Source organism: Ursus maritimus, unplaced genomic scaffold, assembly GCF_017311325.1.
Source record: "Ursus maritimus isolate PB19 unplaced genomic scaffold, ASM1731132v1 scaffold_19, whole genome shotgun sequence".
In the NCBI taxonomy this organism is placed as follows: domain Eukaryota; kingdom Metazoa; phylum Chordata; class Mammalia; order Carnivora; family Ursidae; genus Ursus; species Ursus maritimus.
Window position 1 is genome coordinate 46,127,340 of NW_024424341.1, and position 20,905 is coordinate 46,148,244.

Below are 20,905 nucleotides of genomic sequence, written 5' to 3' on the forward strand. Positions count from 1 at the left end.
CTGGTGGAAGTTCCAGGGCGGGGGTGGGGGGTGGGGGACAGGTGTGAAGGAGGTGGGAGGCCAGGAGACGCCTGAGGCCCTGGAGGGTGTATTAGTGTCTTAGTGCCGCTGTCACAAATCACCAGTAATCCAGTGGCTTCCACAACCATCAATGTCTTATTACATTTCCGGAGGTCAGGTACCAAATGGGTCTCACTGGGACAAAACAAAGGCCGCAGCCGCGCTGTGTTCCTTCGGGAGGCCGCAGGGGACAATCTGTCCTGTGCTTTTTCCAGCTTTTAGAGGTGCCTGCATCCCTTGGCTCCCGTGGTCCCTTCCTTTATCGCGAAAGCCAGCAGTGTGACATCTTCAGTCTCTGTCTTAGGCTCTTCTGCCTCCCTGCCCCCTGCTTCCACCTTTAAGGGCCCTGTGATGACACTGGGCCCACCTGGATAGCCTAGGATGCTCTCTCCACCCCGACATCCTCCCATTTACCACGTAAGGTGCCATATTCTCAGGGCCTGGGGATTAGGACATGAGCATAGCTGGGACGCTGTTATTCTATCTACTACAGAGGATATAGAAAAAGAAAAGAAATAAGAAATAAAAAATATTTCTTAATACCAGTGATAATGCCTTGTGTCTCGTCTAGGTTTCAAACAAACAGCAGCAAAAAACTTATGGAAATTACTTAAAAAATGCCACTAGAACAGCAAGGAAACTTTGACTCCCTTTTCACCACTAACACACACGCAGTCTTTCTTATTTGTAACAGTCTAAGCGCAAAGTATCTCCACAGCAAAGCTTGCTGCTAAATCCGTCACATCAACTGATGTAATTTAAAACCATTATTGATGTGTTCCCTTCGCCATTGTTTTACGGTCATGTGCCTTCACAAGTATTAAAGCAACCGAATTATTTAAAGTTTATTTTATTTTTTAAAAGATTTATTTATTTACTTGAGAGACACCGAGAGAGAGAGAGAGAGAGAGAGAGAGAGCGAGCATACAGGGAGGGGCAGAGGAACTTTAGCGGACTCCGTGCTGAACGTGGAGCCCGATGTGGAGGGCTGATCCCAGCATGACTTGAGCTGAAACCACGAGTCAGATGCTCAAACCACTGCACCACCCAGGGGCCCCGAAGTTTCTTTATTTTTTATAATCTCTACACCCATGATGGGGCTCGAACTCATGACCCTGAGATCAAGAGTGGCGTGCTCATCCTACTAAGTCAGTGAAGTGCCCCAGCAACTGATTACTGAAAATACCTCAATGGGGGCACCTGGGGGCTCATCGGTTCACCGTCAGACTCTTGGTTTTGGCTCAGGTCATGTTCTCAGGGTTATGAGATGGAGCCCTGCCTGGGGCTCTGTGCTCGGCATGGAGTCTGCTTGAGATTCTTTCCCTCTTCCCCTCCCTCCTGCTTTGCTCCTCCCCACCCTGCTCACGCACTCTCTAAAATTAAAAAAAAATCTTAAAAAAAAAAAGAAATGCCCCAATATACAAAAGACTAATAACTCCATTAGCAAAGGGAAAATTCTTATCCTTTTGGTCCCCAGTAGATTAGCATAGTACAGGGTAAAAGCAAATGTGCTTGTATTCAGACTTATTTTCATTGAAATCTAGCCAGTGAACCCAGTTAGCCCACCTCCATCACCCCTGAAGGATCTCTGGGGCCTGTTTGTCGTCATTTTCCATTCAATCACGAACTACTTTCTATTTCTATAAAAAATTGGCCTCTTTGAGGGGAATTTCATATATATGGAGTCCTAGAATATGTGGTCTTTTGTGACCGGCTTGTTTCACCCAGACGCCTGTGTTTGAGGTTTGGTTACATTGTAGCAGCTCTCAGTCTTTCATTCTTTTTTTTTTTTTAATTTTTTTAAAAAGATTTTATTTATTTATTTGACAGAGAGAGAGACAGCCAGCAAGAGAGGGAACACAAGCAGGGGGAGTGGGAGAGGAAGAAGCAGGCTCTCAGCAAAGGAGCCTGATGTGGGGCTCGATCCCACAACACCGGGATCACGCCCTGAGCCGAAGGCAGACGCTTAACCGCTGTGCCACCCAGGCGCCCCTCAGTCGTTCATTCTTAAAGCATGCCTCTTTCAAAAGAGGACGGCACGGTTCATAAAGAAAATGTGGCATATAACCTCAGTGAGCCCTGGGTGTTACACGCAAACGATCACGGAACCCTACATCAAAAACTAATGATGTACCGTGTGGTCACTAACACAGTAAAAAACAAAAACAAAAAACAATGACTTGAATAAAGCTCTTATTAGAAAAAAAAAATATGGTGCATACACATGATGGAATATTATGCAGCCCTAAAAAGGAAGGCTTGTGCTCTAGTACAGATGAACCTGGAGGACGTTACACTACGTAAAATAAGCCAGTCACAAAAGGCCATAAACTGTCTGATTCCGCTCACGGAAGACATTTGAAAGTCGTCAAAATCATAGAGGCAGAGACTGGAAAGGGGTTTGCCAAAGGCCAAGGGAGGGGAGCAGGGGAGTTAGTGTTCAATGGACGCAGAATTTCAGTTTTGCAGGTGAAAGAGTTCTGAGATTCCCTGCACCACGGTGTGAATGCACGTAATACTACTGAACTGTGCACTTAAAATAAATGTTTAAGACGGTATATTTAACGTACATTTAACAATAACATGAAAATTCAAAAAAGACACATACATTTTTCCGCTATAATACTCAGAGGCATTTCCTTGTAAACCTTGGTGTCTTTGCCCCTCATGCTTCCTACCACATCTTCCAAACCTGTCCCTGATCCAACAACTTCTCAGCACCCCCATAGCTCCACCATCCTAGACCTGGGTTACTCCATACTGGTCTGTGCCCACCTTTGTTCCCTTTAACTGTTAAAATTAATTGAAATCTAATTGGTATATAACATTGTGTAAGTTTAAGATGTAGCACGTGTTGATTTGATCCATTTATATAGGGCAGCACGCTTACCCCTGTGGCATTAGCGAACACCTCCGTCCCATTACATAATTGCCATTGCTTTTTTGTGGTGAGAAAACTAAAGACCTGGTCTCTTAGCAGCGTTCAAGTCTGTAATGTAGTGCTAATGACAATATGCTATGCGTTAATCTCCAGGACTTCTTTATCTACTGCTTTCAAGTTTGCAAGACTTCATACCTTTGCCCCTTTACAATGTTTGCAAAACTATGGCAAGAGGACTCCTTTTAGAGCAGGTTGTTGAAATCAGATGATTTTGTGCAAAGCCCATAGCCCTCCCTCCTCTCTCCTCAGCAAGGCCCTCCTTTACCTGTCTGATCACCTGACCTGCTGCTCTGCCCTCATCCACTCCGCCCTACATACATGGGCATCTTGCCCCGCCCCTTTGAAATGGAAGACTAATTGACAATGTAGTATTAGCGTCTGGTGTACAACACAGCGATTTGATATTTACATACATGATGGGATGGTCACCATGGATACGTCTAGTTACCATCTGTGACCATACAAGGTGGTTACAATGTTACTGACTACATCCCGTCTTGCTTTTCCTTGGATATGCAGGCTCGCTACGCCCTCGGGGACCTTGCACTTGCCGGGATGCTCTCTCCAGATCTCAAGGCGCAATCCATTGCTTCCTTCAGGCCTCAATCAAAGGTCACATTCTTGCCTCTCTGATGCTATCTGCTGCCTTCTCTGCCTAATTTTTCTGCATAGCACCTACCCCTGTGCATTCATTGCACTGATTTATGGTGTTTATCACCTGTCTGCCCCCTGCATCCTGGAATGTAAGCTCTGGAAAGACAGACATTTCTGTCTGTTTTCTTTCCTACTGTATCCCCAGCACAGACACTAGTTCCTGGCATACAGTAGGAGCTTAATGCATAGTCACCTGCTCTAATTGTACAATGCAGTGGTTTTTAGTAAATTTAGAGTTGTGTGGTCACCACCACAATCCCGTTATAGAACATTTCCACCACCCTATCACATCCCTCGTGTCTATATGCAGCCACTCCCTCCTCCTCCCTCCAGCCCAAGGAAACCACTCATCTTCCTGCCTTTGGAGATTTGTCTTTTTTGGGGTCCCTGCTCATTTATTGCTTCTTTCATTGAACATATTTCAAAAATGTCTATGCTGTGGCCGTGTTTTGCTGGGGACTGCTTGAAACTCTCTCTAAGGTATCTTTTCTTTACACACACATACACACACACACACACACGTATTACGCATACACACGTAATACATACATGTAGTAATTAGAGCAAGCAGTCTTGAAGACGCATCCGACACCTGCACAGTGCTCGCTGTGACAAGCACTATGAATTAGAAGTACACAGTGCTGTTAGAACCCAGAAGGGGAGGCAGTTTGGGAACACTTCTCTGAGCAGTCAGTGCTTGACCTGGATCTAGGCAGAGTGAGAGGTAACCAGGTGGGTGGAGCAGTGGGATGGGCAGTCGGCGTGCGGGATCGTATGAGCAAATGTCCTGGGGTGAACAGAGGTTGGCAGGCTGGTGCAGCTACAAAGCTGGGGTGCTGGGGGTGGAAAGGGATTGTGTTTTGTTCCATAGGCAAGACCCTTTCTCCCTACACGTATCCCACGGCTTCTGCCTCCTCGTCTGCTTTCCAGGACTTGAGAGCCAGTTTTGCTCCTGGGGACAAAGTAAGGTACAGGTCGCAGAGATCTAGAAAAAGGGACAGAAACTGAAGTTTGAAAAGCAGGGAGGAAACTGGGTCGCCGAAATGCTTTATCATTTGCTCAGGATCCATAGCTAACCGAGCACAGAACTCTCTTTTTCTGATTTCCCAGGGACCTCTGGGACCCCCCGCTGGTTATCCGCAGAACCCCCTTCCTCTGTGACAGGTAAATTCTGGAGGATTCATCCTGGTATCTGGGGGTATAGACCCACAGACCCCTTCTTTTCTTTCTCTCCTTTATCTAGATTTCTCAATTTAATTCACTGTCTCTTTCACAAATTTGATTTATTTAAAAATCACTTATTTCTGCCTGTAAAGAAGATGGGTATAATAATATCAGATAGACATCACGATGCTACCCTACACCCCCACTTCTATCCAGCCTTAGGTTGATGGTTTATAATGTCTAATGTGGAGAAGAATAATCTGAGAGGCTTATAAAATCATAGCTTCCTGGACTCTAATTTTGAGTCTCTGATTCCATTGGCCAGTGGTTCTCAAACTTTAGGGGGCCTGAGAATCACCTGGAGGTGATCCAGGTTTCTGGGCCCCCCCAGTCCCTGATTCACAAGGTGTGGGGTGGGGTCCAGTTATGTTCATTTTTTTGAAAAGATTTTATTTATTTGAGAGAGAAAGAGAGAGAGAGAAAGCACAAGCAGGGGGAGCAGCAGGCAGAGGGAGAAGCAGACTCCCCGCTGAGCAGGGAGCCCGATGCGGGGCTTGATCCAGGACCCCCAGATATCTCAGAAGGAGTATGCAGAGTAGGGACTCACTGGGACAACCTGACATTATCCACTTTCTTATTACTCTCTTGCTTAGAATTCCCAGAAGCGTCCAGGAAACGGAGCATCTCACTCATCAACAAGAGCTCTGCAATTGGTGAGTAACCTGGCGCTCAGAGCCCAGCGGACAGGAGTGTGAGGATAGGTTTTTCTCTCGTCGTCTAAGGCTGTAGGCTCTGAGTCTGCTTCGGGAGCTCACCTGACTCTTCCAAGGAAAGTCCTTGGTTTGAGGATCAAGGATGGGCTAGAGGTGGGCTCTGAGCGTGGGGACAGATGTGCGTTCTGGGTCATGTGGCTATTTCAAAGATGGCGAAGCCAAGGCTATGATGGGCAGACCATCACTCATTCCTACTCACTGCTCTTCTTTTTTTTTTTTTTTTAAAGATTTTATTTATTTATTTGACAGAGACAGAGACAGCCAGCGAGAGAGGGAACACAAGCAGGGGGAGTGGGAGAGGAAGAAGCAGGTTCATAGTGGAAGAGCCTGATGTGGGGCTCGATCCCAGAACACTGAGATCACGCCCTGAGCCAAAGGCAGACACCCAACCGCTGTGCCACCCAGGCGCCCCTACTCACTGCTCTTCTGACTACGCTCTGAGCTCTGTGCGTGACCTTTGTCCCCTATTGCTCACCGCCTCCTCTTACCACTGCAGTCCCGTGCAACAAACTTCCCTCATGCTGTAATTCTCTTGCCCCTCACTTTTCCTGGAAAAAGTATCCACTTCCCTCGAGACAGAAACCTTGACAGATCCCCTGAGGATAGGTCCCATATCACCACTGGGTCCACCCGACTCCAGCTCTCTGTTAGACTCCTGATGCCCGTAAGCTCTAGAATTTCTAAGACCCTGATGAGATTCTTCATCGTGCTCTGGTCAAGATCCTTCTGGGTTCCCAGTCACCCTTAGGATACAGCCTGCGGTTCTCAGCTTGATCTTTAATGCCTTTAGAGGCAATGGCCTTAGAGCAGCCACTGTCTGATCCCTCCAGGGGAGGGAATAAGATCCCTCCAGTCTGGTCTTCATTCCTCATGCAAGTCTCAGCCCCACAGAGTCAGATGAAGCTCTCCTGGATCCCAGGCATCTCCCCCTCACTCTGCATCCAAGCCACTGGCTCAGCTTTTCCTTCCATTTCTTCATGGCTTCAGTCCCTCAGGGAAGCCTTTTCTGACATTGGATTGTTTAGTTTCCTCTGTCCTATGGACTCTCTATTATAGCAATTTTCACCGTATATTAAAACACACCCAACTGATGTGTTTGGCTGAGCACCTGGAAAGTCTCCGGAGATACTTGCGGAATGAGACAAGAAGCTACCATGTGGGGGGTGCTTACCATATGTCAAGCGCTGTGCCTTATGCTGTTATTATCATTGGTTTAAATTTCACATTAACCTGTGATGTATTTTAATTTTCATTGGACAGATGGGAAAACTGCCTCATAGATATTAAGTCTATTGACAGAGGCCCCACATCTAATTTGTGATAGATCTGGAATTCAAATCTAGACAGCCCGACTCTGTGGTTCATTCTCTTCTTACAGTCATGGGATTCTGCCCCCGAAGTGCATGCATTCAGGACAGGGGCAGGAACAGGGCTGGGGAGATGGTCTTACCCCTTTATACTTTCCCTTTTTGATCCCCAGAGCCTTCTAGGACTACCACGGTCTCTCCAAAGGGGCCAGAGTCTCCAGCTGGTGAGTAAGTGGTCCCCTCTGGACCCTCTTCTTTCCCACCCCTGTGTCTTCCCCTAAAGCCAACTGCTTTCCCTGTACAGAGGCTATAACTCTATGATCTTAGGTCCTGGTGTATAAAATGTCAAGGGGAGGGTAAACATCAGCACTTGGAACTCAGAATCGGGCAATAAGATCAGGCGGGAAGGCTGAGATAAATCTAGACAGCCCTACTCTGTAGTTCATTCTCTTCTTACAGTCATGGGATTCCGCCCCAAATCACATTCAGGACAGGGGCAGGAACAGGGCTGGGGAGATGGTCTTACCCCTTTATACTTTCCCTCTTTGATTCCCAGAGCCTTCTAGGACTACCACGGTCTCTCCAAAGGGGCCAGAGTCTCCAACTGGTGAGTAAGCGGTCCCCTCTGGACCCTCTTCTTTCCCACCCCTGTGTCTTCCCCTAAAGCCAACTGCTTTCTCTGTACAGAGGCTATAACCCTATGATCTTAGGTCCTGGTATATAAAATATCAAGGGGAGGGTAAATGGAACTCAGAATTGGGCAATAAGATCCGATAAGAAGGCTGAGATTTTCTAAAGGATCAGGGGAAGATAAATTCCATCTCTTTCCCCACCCCTTGTAACAGTCTTTTCTGCTGCAATTAGCCAAATAGCCAGGTAGTGTGTGTGTGTGTGTGTGTGTGTGTGTGTGTGTGTGTGTGTGTGTGTAGGGGTTGTATCAGAGGCCGATGAGGGTGGATTATGGAAGAAATGATATTTAGAGAATTGGGCTTATCTAGCCCTGACCGTTGGTGAGGAGGGGAGGAACCCTCTAGGAAGGAACTTGGCATTCTAGGTAGCAGAGAATAGGATCTTAGATGAGGGAGATGGCTATGGGAACCCAAGATGCGCCTTGAAGTGGGTCCTGGAGATAGGCTTTCATCACCTGCTACTGTGTCTCTTTGTTCCTCCAGGTCTTGCCCAGCAGCACTACACCAAGGGCAATCTGGTCCGGATATGCATTGGGGTTGTGATTCTAATACTCCTGGTGGGGCTTCTGGCAGAAGATTGGCACAGTAGAAAGAAACCCCTGCCACACCGGGTCAGACCTATCCGCAGGCCACTCCCACCCCTCCCGCAGACCCAGAAACCACACAGTCGGCAGGATGGGGGTCGACCAGATGGCCCTAACCAGGGGCGCCACCAATAGAACTCTAAGGCTTGGTTGTATCTATGAGATGGGGGATGTAACACCATGGGTGGCGTGCATGGAACGTAGGAGCAGGAGGATAGGGGTTATGACTATGGAGGAGGAGGAACTTGGGGCCTCTCCTTGGTGCCCCATCAAGGAGCTGTTGAGCCAGTATCTATTTGGCTTTTCATCCAAGGACTTCCTTCATCTGGGACTGGAGGTATCTAGTGGACGCCAGTACCTTCTCACTCATATCCTGCACGTTGTGGATCTTACGGCCCCCTAACTGGACCATCACACTGACCTCTTCAACCTCTCCTAATACGTGTTCCAGATTGACCTCTGTATCCCCAAGCCTCATAGCTGACCCTGTTCTATCCTCTGCACAAAACTCTCCCACATTTCCCTGTTGGCCCTTGTTTTCTCTGGGCATCCATAGCTTAGCTGGTTAATTCAGACGAGCACTCCTTTCCTGAGCCTATCAGAGAGAGTCCAGCCTCTCTCCTAACCAGAAACATTTGGTTACATGTGTGAGGACTCAGGGCTTGGCCCACTACACCTCCCCACCCTGAGGATGCCCTTCTCCTACTCCTTGATCCCAATTGCCATTTCCTCAGACATGGGCTTCGGTTTCATCAATTTATGGCCACATCCCCCTCCTATCTTGCTCCATGGTTCATAACCGCACTTACAGAATCTCTAAGTCACAGGTGAAATGGGCAGAGTATCTGTCCTTAAACTGATGCGGGCAGGCTACTCAATTTCTTTTCCCCTAAAGGGGGCAACCTCGGGCCATTTTGCACGCAAGGGATATTTGTCAGTGCCTGGAGATATTGTGGGAGGGAGGTGCTGGCATTTGGTGGGTAGAGGGTAGAGATGCTAACACTCTATGAATGCGCACGACAGTCTCTCTCTCTCATCAAGAGTATATTCTCTTGAGCTGCACTTGAGACAACAAAGAATTTTCTGGCCCCAAGTGTCAATAGCACAGAGATTGAGAAACCCTTGGCTACAAGACACTGAGGTTCCTTCCTAGCTTTTAAAAAAGGGTATGCCTCTATTTCTCCTTTTAACAACCCCACCCACTCTCACTGAAGGCGGCCACCACCCCTGAGAGCCTGAGAATGAAGGCACTCTAGGAAAGACCTGTACCCAGCCGAACAAGAGGCCTTGAGAAACAGAAGGAAACTTGTAGGAAACTCCAGGAGCCCACACCGTATGCAGGGACATCACTGAGATGCGAAAACACAAGCACATTAAACGGAGGTTTGAAGGGGATGTCTGGGAATGTGGCGTATTTGGTGAGAATGACAAACCAATGGACCCCAGTAAAGAAGCAGGGGAAAGTAGGATGATTGGAAGAAAAATGTAAAAATTAGTGCTTAATAAAAAAAAAAGTGATTCTTACAGTTGTTGCTTTAAGGACTTCTGGGACTGTCTGTCACAAGGAAATCAGGGGGACTCTACGGGGAAAAGGATACCCTGAAGTTATGTTTTCCGTAGGTAAGGTTGGAATTATTAAAAAGTTAATCAGAGCAAGGACGCGATCGCATAAGGGCTTCACTGAAGCACTTAAGAATGCTACAAATATCGTGGGATTGGGAGGAGAAATGTTCTACGAGGGAGACCGACCAGGCAGCTATCCGCGCAGGTCAAGGGATGCCAGAACTGGGCGGCGGCTGGCAAGGTGAACAGGCCAGTGCGACCACAGACGCTTCTGTCCCCCTTTTCTTTCTGGGTTAGGTTCTTTCCAAATCAAGGATCTTCTAAGTTTGGTCAGAATGCATTCATAAACACCTCCTTCAGGANNGCCTTCACACCTTCATTCCTCTGGAAAGACTCGAGATACAGGCATTGCATCCATCGTAGGGGTAAGCCACCTGCGTGCGTTTCACGGAGCCAGAGGCACAACCGAGGCTACGGTAACAGCTGGCCCAGCACCGAACATCGCGGAGAGGGCTCGAGGAAGTTCACCATCACCTTGATGATCCCAGGCTTTCCTGGGGAACGAATAACTCCAGGGGATTCAGAAAAGGAAGTCACGTGAAGACGGGCGGTAACGGCTTAGATCTTGTCACTCTCAACGGTCAGGTGTGGGTCATGTTCTGGGATTTCTTTCAGCACCTTCTGGATTAGAGAATCAGATCCATCTATCTTCAACCTGGAGTTACAATGGGGCAAAAACTTCCTTGTTCCCAATGCCCAGGTGCCTGCAAGTCTCATGCTTTACAGCAGGGGGAGGGGCAGTCTTCACTGATGACTCTGTGCTGCAAAGCCTGGTTCCACATGGATTTGATAGGGAGAGAGAGACAATACCAGGCTAACGCTGTAATGCGTTTGGGTGCTTGGAGGATCTCGGGCGATCCTCAGGTCATGCTCGGAGACACGGGATTGGTGGATACCTCTGTGATGTGGTTCTAACGCCTCCCTCCTCCACAGCTCGCTTTGGCAACTTGTAGTTGGTGGACCCAGGATGAAACACACGCACTGGAGTCCAGCCAGTCAGACCGGCTTTAGTCCGCCTGGGCTACGTATATGGCCGCCCAGCACCTTTCCTCTGCCCTGTGATACCAGCAGCTTCATTTGTAGGGCTCACCTTTCGGTAACCATATTCATCTGTGTGATGTGGGAATGGGGAAGGGGGTGGGGGGAAGCAAGAGGGAATATTTAAAGCAAAACTATGTACAGGGAGGAGACAAGATGGCAGAGGAGTAGGGGACCCCCTTTCAGCTGGTCCCCTGAACTTAGCTGGATATCTAACAAACCATTGTGAACACCCCTGAAGTCAGCCTGAGATGTCACAATATATATCTGGAACTCGACAAGCAGAAAAGCGACTGCTTTTGGCAAGGTAGGACGTGCGGAGTCGTGAACCCGCGGAGTCGTGAACCTGGGGGGAGATATTGGAAGAGAAACAGTAGGGGAGGGAGCAGCCCTGTAAGCTGGCGCCTGGAAAGCGATTGACACTGGAGCACAAAATCGGAACTCAGACATCTGCTCTAGTGAGAGACACCCCTCGGGAAGGGCGCTTTGGAAATGAAAAGGCAGAATTCTAGGTGGGGCATCGTGGTTTCAGGTTAGGAGGGCCCCAGAGCACAAGGAGATTCCTGAAAGGTAGAGGACCCGAGCGCTGGAGCCAGGAAGCCCGTGATGGTCAGTGAGCCCAGGAAGGGACTCTCAGCTCGGATCGCCAGAAACTGCGAACTGGGAGCGTCGGTACCCACTCTTTCCTTGAACAGCCTGAGAAAATCTGGAACCTGTGCCCACAACTGGGCAAAAACTCACAGAGCGGGAGTGACCGGGAACGGGCTCTAGGGCGGAACCCAGACCTGATTCCGGAGCTTTGGGTGCGAGCACGAGCATGAGGGCGGGACACTCCCGGCCGTGGAAGCACTTCTGAGAGAGTGGCTGTGGGCGTGCACTGGGGGAGGCTGCGGTTTTCAGAGGTGCAAGCAGAAGTGTGGACCGTTCGTCCTGGAGTTTATTAAAGGGCACAGACTGAATCTTCTGCTCTGGGCCAGAGGTTTGGCTGTGGCTATTTTTGCTCTGATCCCCTGAAGAGGTGCAGAAAGGACCCAGGGAACAAAAGAGGCGCAGAAGACCGGTTTCCACTGAGGCCATCCCCCCGACAGGGGGCGGGGCCGCTCCGCACAGGCAGGGATACCTGAGAAACAGCGTGGCCGGCCCCTCCCCCAGGAGCCAGGCTGGGAGAACAGGTGGATGACAATCCCTCGGATCCCACAAGACTAAAATCCCAGCGCCAGAAAAACTGACAAGGCAGGAAACAACAAACGTTGGAGAGGATGTGGAGAAAGGGGATCCCTCTTACACTGCTGGTGGGAATGCAAGTTGGTAGAGCCACTTTGGAAGACAGTGTGGAGGTCCCTCAAAAAGTTAAAAATTGAGCTACCCTATGATCCAGCCATTGCACTACTGGGTATTTACCCCAAAGATACAGACGTAGTGAAGAGAAGGGCCATATGCACCCCAATGTTCATAGCAGCATTGTCCACAATAGCTAAATCGTGGAAGGAGCCAAGATGCCCTTCGACAGATGACTGGATTAAGAAGTTGTGGTCCATACATACAATGGAATATTACTCAGCTATCAGAAAGAACGATTTCTCAACATTTGCTGCAACATGGACGGCACTGGAGGAGATAATGCTAAGCAGAATAAGTCAAGCAGAGAAAGACAACTATCATATGGGTTCACTCATTTATGGAACATAAGAACTAGGAAGATCGGTAGGAGAAGGAAGGGAAGAATGAAGGGGGGGGTAAACAGAAGGGGGAATGAACCATGAGAGACTATGGACTCTGGGAAACAAACTGAGGGCTTCAGAGGGGAGGGGGGGGGCAATGGGATAGGCCGGTGATGGGTATTAAGGAGGGCACGTATTGCATGGAGCCCTGGGTGTTATACGCAAATAATGAATCATGAACGTTGCATCAAAAACTAGGGATGTACTGTATGGTGACTAACATAATAAAAAAATTATTATAAAAAAAATCCCAGCACCAGGGGAAAATTGTATATTGAGCTCCAGGCATCACTGCATGACTTGTTTATTTTTCAGATGTAATTCTTTTCTTTTCTTTCTCCTTTTCTCATGCCATTTTCTCCTGCTGTATTTTTCTTTATACCTTCTCACTTTAACTAGATGTCTATTATACCAACTCGCTTTTCATAGTCACTTTTTGAACTTGTATTTTTACACACCTACATTTTTTATAGATATATGCTTTATTTTAGCCTGTGTTTCACTCTACTCGTTTTACCTTTTCATATACATGTTTTACTTTCCTGGTACTTTGGGGACGTAGTGTCCTCTAACACACTGACCAAAATACACCAGGAATAACTGAAACACCCTCCTTTGTCATCACTGAGAGATTACAGCTCCCCTTTCACTCCCCCTTTTTTAAAAATTTATTTTATTTTTATTTTTAATTTATTTTTCATTTTTTCAAGTTTTAAATTTTATTCTTGTGTTTCATTTTGGCTCTGTATTTTCGGTGGTGGCTTCTGACCACTCTGGATTTTGTTAGTGTGCATCTAGCTTGGGTCGTAATTGACATTTTGGACTCTGTCCATTCACTCAATCATCCCTCGACAGAATGACTAGGAGGAGAAACTCCCAACAAAGAAAAGAACCAGAGACAATGTCCTCTCCACGGAACGAATGGATATGGATATAATCAAGATGTCAGAGATAGACTTCAGGAAAACAATCGTGAAGTCAATAGCTAGGCTTGAAAAACACATTAGGGACAATATAGACTCTCTAAGGGCAGAAATGAGATCTAATCAGGCCGCACTGATAAATGCTATGAATGAGATGCAGTTTAAACTGGATACCCTAACAGCCGGGGTAACTGAGGCAGAAGAATGAATTAGTGATCTAGAAGATAAACTGATAGGAAGGAAGGGAGTTGAAGAAGAGAGGGATAGGCAGCTAGCAGCACACGAAAGCAGACTTAGGGAGATCGACGACACCATGAAACGATCCAATGTCAGAATTATTGGGATCCCCGAGGGGGTGGAGAGAGAGAGAGAGGACTAGAAGGTTTGTTTGAGCAAATCATAGTTGAGAACTTCCCTAATCTAGGGAAGGAAACAAGCATTTGTGTCCAAGAGGCAGAAAGGATCCCTCCCAAAATCAATAAAAATAGGTTAACACCCCAATATGTAATAGTGAAGCTTGCAAATCTTAGAGCCAAGGAAGGTATCCTGAGAGCAGTTAGGGGGAAGAGATTTCTTACATAGGGAGGGAGGAACATCAGAATAATGTCAGACCTGTCCAAAGAGACCTGGCAAGCCAGAAAGGGCTGGCAGGACATAGGGCACTAAATGAGAAGAACATGCAGCCAAGGATACTTCACCCAGCAAGGCTGTCCTTCAGAATGGATGGAGAGATAAAGAGCTTCCAGGACAGGCAGAAACTGAAAGAATAGGTGACCACCAAGCCGGCCCTGCAAGAAATATTAAGGGGGACTCTGTGAGGAGAAACCCCAAGAGTCACATAGACCAGAAACAAACAGAAAACCTACAGAAACAGGGACTTTCCAGGCAATACAATGGCACTAAATTCATATCTTTCAAGAGTTACTCTCAATGTGAATGGGTTGAATGCTCCCATCAAGATACACAGGGTTTCAGATTGGATAAAAAGCAGGACCCATCTATAGGCTGTCTACAGGAGACTCGTTTTGAACCTAGAGACATCTCCAGATTGAAAGTGAGGGAATGGAGAACCATTTACCATGCCAATGGCTGTCCAAAGAAAGATGGGGTGACAATTCTCATATCAAACAAATTAGATTTTAAAACAAAGAATGTTCATAGCAGCATTGTCCACAACAGCCAAACTGTGGAAGGAGCTGAGATGCCCTTCAACAGACGAATCGATAAAGAAGATGTGATCCACATATACAATGGAATATTACTCAGCCATCAGAAAGGATGATTACCCACCATTTGCATCAACACTGATGGAACTGGAGGGGATTATGCTAAGTGAAGTAAGTCAAGCAGAGAAAGACAATTATCATATGGTTTCACTCATATGTGGAACATAAGGAATAACAGGGAGGACATTAGGAGAAGGAAGGGGAAAATGAAGGGGGGAAGTCAGAGGGGGAGATGAACCATGAGAGACTATGAACTCCGGGAAACAGACTGAAGGTTTCAGAGGGGAGGAGAGTGGGGGGATGGGTTGGCCCAGTGATGGGTATTAAGGAGGGCACATCATTGCAATGAGCATTTGGGTTTATATGCAAACAATGCATCATGGAACATTACATCAAAAACTAATGAAGTACTGTATGGTGACTGACATAATAAAATATATACATATATTAAAAAAATAACAAAAAAATAAACCAAAGACCATAGTAAGAGATGTAGAAGGACACTATATCATACTTAAAGGGTCTATCCAACAAGATCTAACACTTATAAATATCTATGCCCCCAACAGGGGAGCAGCCAATTTTATATACCTATTAGTAACCAAAATAAAGGAACATATGGATAATAATGCATTAATAGTAGGAGACCTAAACACTCCACTCACAGCAATGGACAGATCATCTAAGCAGAAGATCAACAAAGAAACAAGAGCTTCGAATGACCCATTGGACCAGATGGACTTCGTAAATATATACAAAACATTCCACCCTAAAACAACTGAATGCTCATTCTTCTCCAGTGCGCATGGACTTTTCTCCAGAATAGACCACATACTGGGTCACAGATCAGGTCTCAACCAGCACCAAACGACTGCGATTATCCCATGCGTATTTTCAGACCACAGGGCTGTGAAACTAGAACTCAACCACAGGAAGAATTGTGGAAGGAACTCAAACACTTGGAAGTAAAAGAGAATCCTGCTAAAGAATGATTGGGTCAACCAGGAAATTAAAGATGAACTCAAACAATTCACTGAAACGAATGAGAATGAAAACACATCAGTCCAAAACCTATGGGACACTGCAAGGGCGGTCCTAAGGAGAAAATACATAGCCATCCAAGCCTCTCTAAAAAAATTAGAAAAATCCCCAATGCACAAGCTAACCTTACACCTAAAGGACCTGGAACAGGAACAGCGAGTAGGGCCTAAACCAAGCAGGAGAAGAGATAATAATGAGAGCAGCAATCAATGAACTGGAAACCAGAAAAACAGTAGAACAGATCAGTGAACCTAGACGCTGGTTCTTTGAAAGAATTAATATTGACAAAGCTCTGGCCAGACTTAACCAAAGGAAAAGGGAAAGGGTCCAAATTAATAAAATCATGAATGAAAGGAGAGAGATCACGACTAATACCAAGGGACTAAAAACAGTTATTAGAAATTATTACCAGCAACTATATGCCAAAAAGTTAAGCAATTGAGAAGAAATGGATGCATTTCTGGAAACTTTTAAACTACCAAGACTGAAACAGGAAGAAATATACCATCTGAACAGACCAATAACCAGCAAGGAAATTGAAGCAGTGATCAAAAACCTCCCAAAAAACAGGAGTCCAGGGCCAGATGGTTTCCCAGGGGGGAATTCTACCAACTATTTAAACAAGAAATAATACTTATTTTTCTGAAGCTGTTTCAAAAAATAGAAACAGAAGGAAAACTTCCAAACTCATTCTATGAGGCCCGCATTACCTTGAATTCCAAAACCAGGCAGAGACCCAATCAAAAAGGAAAATTACAGACCAATATCCCTGATGAACATGGATGCAAAAATACTCACCAAAATACTAGCCAATAGGATCCAACAGGACATTAAAAGGATTATCCATCACGACCAGGTGGGATTTATCCCTGGGATGCAAGGGTGGTTCAACATTCGCAAATCAATCAATGTGATACATTAATAAAAGAAAAGACAAGAACCATACGATCCTCTCAATCGATGCAGAAAAGTATTTAACAAAATACAGCATCCTTTCCTGATGAAAACTCTACAGAGGGTAGGGATAGAGGGAACATTCCTCAATTCCATAAAAGCCATCTATGAAAAGCCCACAGCGAATATCATTCTCAATGACATTTGAGATCGGGAACATGACAAAGATGCCCACTCTCACCACTGCTGTTCAACATGGTACTAGAAGTCCTGGCATCAGCAGCCAGACCACAGAAATAAAAGGCATTCGAATTGGCAAAGAAGTCAAACTCTCTCTCTTCACAGATGACATGATACTTTATGTGGAAAACCCAAGACTCCACCCCCAAATTACTAGAACTCATGCAGCAATTCAGCAATGTGGCGGAATACAAAATCAGTGCACAGAAATCAGTTGCTTTTCTATACACAAACACTGTAACTGTAGAAAGAGAAATTAGGGAATCGATTCCATTTACAATAGCACCAGAAACCATAAGATACCTAGGAATAAACCTAACCAAAGAGGTAAAGGATCTATACTCTAGAAACTCCAGAACACTTATGAAAGAAATCAAGGAAGACACAAAGAGATGGAAAAACATTCCATGCTTATGGACTGGAAGAATAAACATCGCCAAAATGTCTATGCTGCCCAGAGCAATCTACACTTTCAATGCCACCCCTATCAAAATACCAATGACATTTTTCACAGAGCTGGAACAAATAATCCTAAAATTGGTATGGAACTAGAAAAGACCCTGAATCACCAGGGGAATGTTAAAAAGAAAACCAGAGTTGAGGGCATCACAATGCCTGACTTCAAGCTGTATTACAAAGCTGTGATCACAAAGACAGCATGGTATTGGTACAAAAACAGACACATAGACCAATGGAACAGAATAGAATCCCCAGAAATGGACTCTCAACTCTATGGTCAACTAATTTTCAACAAAGCAGGAAAGAATACCCAATGGAAAAAAGACAGTCTCTTCAATAAATGGTGCGGAAAACTGGACAACCACACGCATAAAAATGAAACAAGACCACTCTCTCACACCATACACAAAGATAAACTCTAAATGGATGAAAGACCTCGATGTGAGACAGGAATCCATCAAAATCCTAGAGAACATAGGCAGTAACCTCTTCAACATTGGCCACAGCAACTTCTTTCAAGACACATCTCCAAAAGCAAGAGAAACAAAAGCAAAATGAACTTTTGGGACTTCATCAAGATAAAGTTTTGCACAGCAAAATAAACAGTCAACAAAACTAAGAGGCAAACCACAAAATGGGAGAAGATATTTGCAAATGACATTTCAGATAAAGGGCTGATATCCAAGATCTGTAAAGAACTTCTCAAACTCAACACCCAAAAACCAAATAATCCAGTCAAGAAATGGGCAGAAGACATGAAGAGACACTTCTTCAAAGAATACATACAAATGGCTAACAGACACATGAAAAAATGTTCAACATAACTTGTCATCAGGGAAATACAAATTAAACCACAATAAGATATCACCTTACACCAGTTAGAATGGCAAAAACTAACAAGACAGGAAACAACAAGTGTTGGGGAGGATATGGAGAAAGGGGATCCCTCTTACACACTTGGTGGGAATGCAAGCTGGTACAGCCACTCTGGAAAACAGTATGGAGGTTCCTCAAGACGTTAAAAATTGAGTACCCCTCGACCTAGCAATTGCATTACTAGGTATTTACCCCAAAGATACAGATGTAGTGAAAAGAAGGGGCACATGCATCCCAATGTCCACAATAGCCAAACTGTGGAAGGAGCCGAGATGCCCTTCAACAGATGACTGGATAAAGAAGACGTGGTCCATACATACAATGGAATATTACTCAGCCATCAGAAAGGATGATTACCCACCATTTGCAGCAACATGGATGGAACTGGAGGGGATTACGCTAAGTGAAATAAGTCAAGCAGAGAAAGACAATTATCATATGGTTTCACTCATATGTGGAACATAAGGAATAGCAGGGAGGACCACAGGGGAAGGGAGGGAAAGATGAATGGGAAGAAATCAGAGAGACAGACAAACCATGAGAGACTCTGGATTCCAGGAAATAAACTGAGGATTACAGAAGGGAGGGGGGTGGGGGGATGGGGTAACACAGTGATGGGTATTAAGGAGGGCATATGTTGAGACGAACACGGGGTGTTATACACAAGTAATGAATCGCTCAACACGACGTCAACAAATAATGATGGCTACCAGCAACTACATGCTGGCTAACTGAACTAATAAAACATATGTATAAAAGTAAGAGACTGAAGAGATTAGCTGCCATGTTTCTTGTTGGCATCACAGTCCTGGTTTTAATAACATATTATTTTTTAAAAATAATCTCCACACCCAATATGGGGCTTGAACTCACGACCTTGAGATCTGTGAGGAGAGTGACACACTCTACTGACTGAGCCAGTCAGGTGCCCCTGGTTTGGCTAGCCTTTGTTTTGCTGTTTAAGACTCACAATACATGCAGGCAAGAAGTCTCCAGTTATAAGTTCTGGAGGTCTCGTGTACCGCATGGTGACAACTAACAATTCCGTATCGTATACCTGAAATTTGCTAGGACAGATCTTACGTGTTCTCGCCACACACACGTGTACACATATATGTGAGGTAACGGACGTGTTAATTAGCTTGATTACGGTGATGTCACAATGTTTACATACCTCAAAATCACAATCAAAATAACTCTGGTTCAAGCAAGGGCTGAGCAGCTTCAACATGACCCTCCACGTTCAAATGTACGTGTGTCTATTCGTAATCGTTGGAGGTTGGTCGTGGTCCGCAGCAGAAGCACAGAATTCGTTCCCACGGTCAAGCTGGGTCTGGCCGAGTGACGACGAATCAGAAACAGGCTGTGACCCACACCAGAACATATAAGGGGGCTGCTCTATGAACGAGGTGTGATGGCAGGGCTCTTTGTCACCAAGCAAGAGAAAATGACCCTAGTTAACTTAAAAGCGCATCTCAGAAGGATATGGGGTAGCTGATAAAATCAACGAACTAAAAACCAAATTCTGAATCCAGGGTCTCTGCGATTCAGGAAGAAGGCACCTCCCCACCAATTGATCGTCTTGAGATTCAAAGACTCAGGAAAGAACATCTAAAGAAACGGCTCCAGGGGCGCCTGGGTGGCACAGCGGTTAAGCGTCTGCCTTCGGCTCAGGGCGTGATCCCGACGTTCTGGGATCGAGTCCCACGTCAGGCTCCTCCGCTATGAGCCTGCTTCTTCCTCTCCCACTCCCCCTGCTTGTGTTCCCTCTCTCGCTGGCTGTCTCTGTCTCTGTCGAATAAATAAATAAAATCTTTAAAAAAAAAAAAAGAAAGAAACGGCTCCAATGTCGTCTCTGCGAGGACTTTATACCTGCATTAAAACTCACTGATGTTATGTGAAGTGAGGGGCCAGCTTACCAGGATGGGGCTAAACACAGAAACAAACTTCAGAGCCTACACGTTCCTTTCGACTAGCAAGCCACCTTGTTGAGTATACACATAATCTGTTTCTTCTAGTAATGATCACTTCAAGCCATCCGGTGTCTACCTCGCATCTGAGGATTTAAGCAAGCACATGCAAGATGAAGAAGAGTCGTAGGGGTCTCTGTGGCCATGGTGGCAAGCAGACAGCACAGCTCCATGGCAGCTTGCTGTGAGGATCAACAGAGGACACGGATGCCTTTCACTCCCAGGCGGACTCCCTCCAGAGAACACACTTCTAAGCTGGACCGACTGCCAGACCTTTGTAACCAACACAGCCCCAACACAAGCCTTCAGGACACCGCGGGAGAGCTGCACCTTGATTCTCCTAACATGACAACGGCCGTCCACCCTAACTCTCTCTCACGTGGAGAAGCCCCCAGTCCAGCTTCTTGGCTTCAGACTGGGTTTGGGTCTCACCATTTGACTCATTTTACCGGCCAAAGCAACAGAAGGGACCGGTGGGAGAATTATCAGGCGACCAAACGTCAATGGATGGAAGCTAAATGTTAGCCATGGTTGCGACACATTCCTGAGGTTCGTGCCCCCCCCAAACGTACCATTCCTGGAGGAAACACCGTGAGCGGCGCGAGGATCATACCTGAGTGTCCGGAAGGAGGAACGCTGAAGTTTCAAGGTGTCACACAGCATCTTTACTCCACTCTACCCCAGGGAATTCTGTCCCAGGTCCAGAGTGACGAGGCTCTTCT

At 46.1% G+C, this 20,905-nt stretch overlaps 1 protein-coding gene across 6 annotated transcripts in view; it reads left to right on the plus strand.

The window, feature by feature from the left end:
* GP6 (glycoprotein VI platelet) overlaps window positions 1-9,696 on the plus strand; it is a 17,526-nt gene extending 7,830 nt beyond the window's left edge. For 2 of the 6 annotated variants that reach the window (XM_040633842.1, XM_040633838.1), the window contains 5 exons: window positions 4,766-4,819; window positions 5,473-5,532; window positions 7,073-7,123; window positions 7,456-7,506; window positions 8,072-9,696. In XM_040633842.1, coding sequence (XP_040489776.1) covers window positions 4,766-4,819; window positions 5,473-5,532; window positions 7,073-7,123; window positions 7,456-7,506; window positions 8,072-8,307 — 452 coding nt within the window. In that variant the 3' untranslated portion in view covers window positions 8,308-9,696. Of the gene's footprint in view, window positions 1-4,741; window positions 4,820-5,472; window positions 5,533-7,064; window positions 7,124-7,455; window positions 7,507-8,071 lie in introns of all 6 variants that reach the window. The other 4 variants (XM_040633840.1, XM_040633836.1, XM_040633841.1 and 1 more) reach the window with 4 other exon arrangements.
* Window positions 9,697-20,905: the final 11,209 nt, after the last annotated feature.